Here is a 301-nt window from a genome sequence, read left to right as displayed (position 1 = left end):
CACCTCCACGACCACCACAACCGCCTCTACCAGCGAAACGACTACAGAAGAATCTACAACTGTGAGTGGGAGTCCTTCGGGTCTCTCTGTAACTCATGAAGCAGGTGATGCGCCATCGGCGAGCGTGGAAGGCCAGGGAAACGATGCAGCAAGTGCACCCTTCGCCTACCCTGCTTCCTACGGAGAAGGAAGCCAAAGCCACCAGCACGGCGGACCTTCTGTTCGGCGCCTCGCCGATGCTGCAGAGACGGTTACCAGCCTCGTTTGCCTCACCAATCCTGCAGCACTTGTAGAAAACGAG

At 57.8% G+C, this 301-nt stretch overlaps 1 protein-coding gene across 1 annotated transcript in view; it reads left to right on the top strand.

Annotated features, from left to right (window-relative positions):
- EMH_0049430 (SAG family member) overlaps positions 1-65 on the top strand; it is a gene marked incomplete at both ends in the record, with an annotated part of 2,546 nt that extends 2,481 nt beyond the window's left edge. The window contains one exon of the mRNA XM_013496531.1: positions 3-65. Within this exon, the coding sequence (XP_013351985.1) occupies positions 3-65 (63 nt within the window). The remainder of the gene's footprint in view (positions 1-2) is intronic.
- Positions 66-301: the final 236 nt, after the last annotated feature.

The sequence above is a fragment of the Eimeria mitis genome, genomic scaffold (genome assembly GCF_000499745.2).
Source record: "Eimeria mitis Houghton genomic scaffold, Emh_scaff2153, whole genome shotgun sequence".
NCBI classification, from domain to species: Eukaryota; Apicomplexa; class Conoidasida; order Eucoccidiorida; family Eimeriidae; genus Eimeria; species Eimeria mitis.
This window is presented reverse-complemented; position numbering and strand designations above follow the sequence as displayed.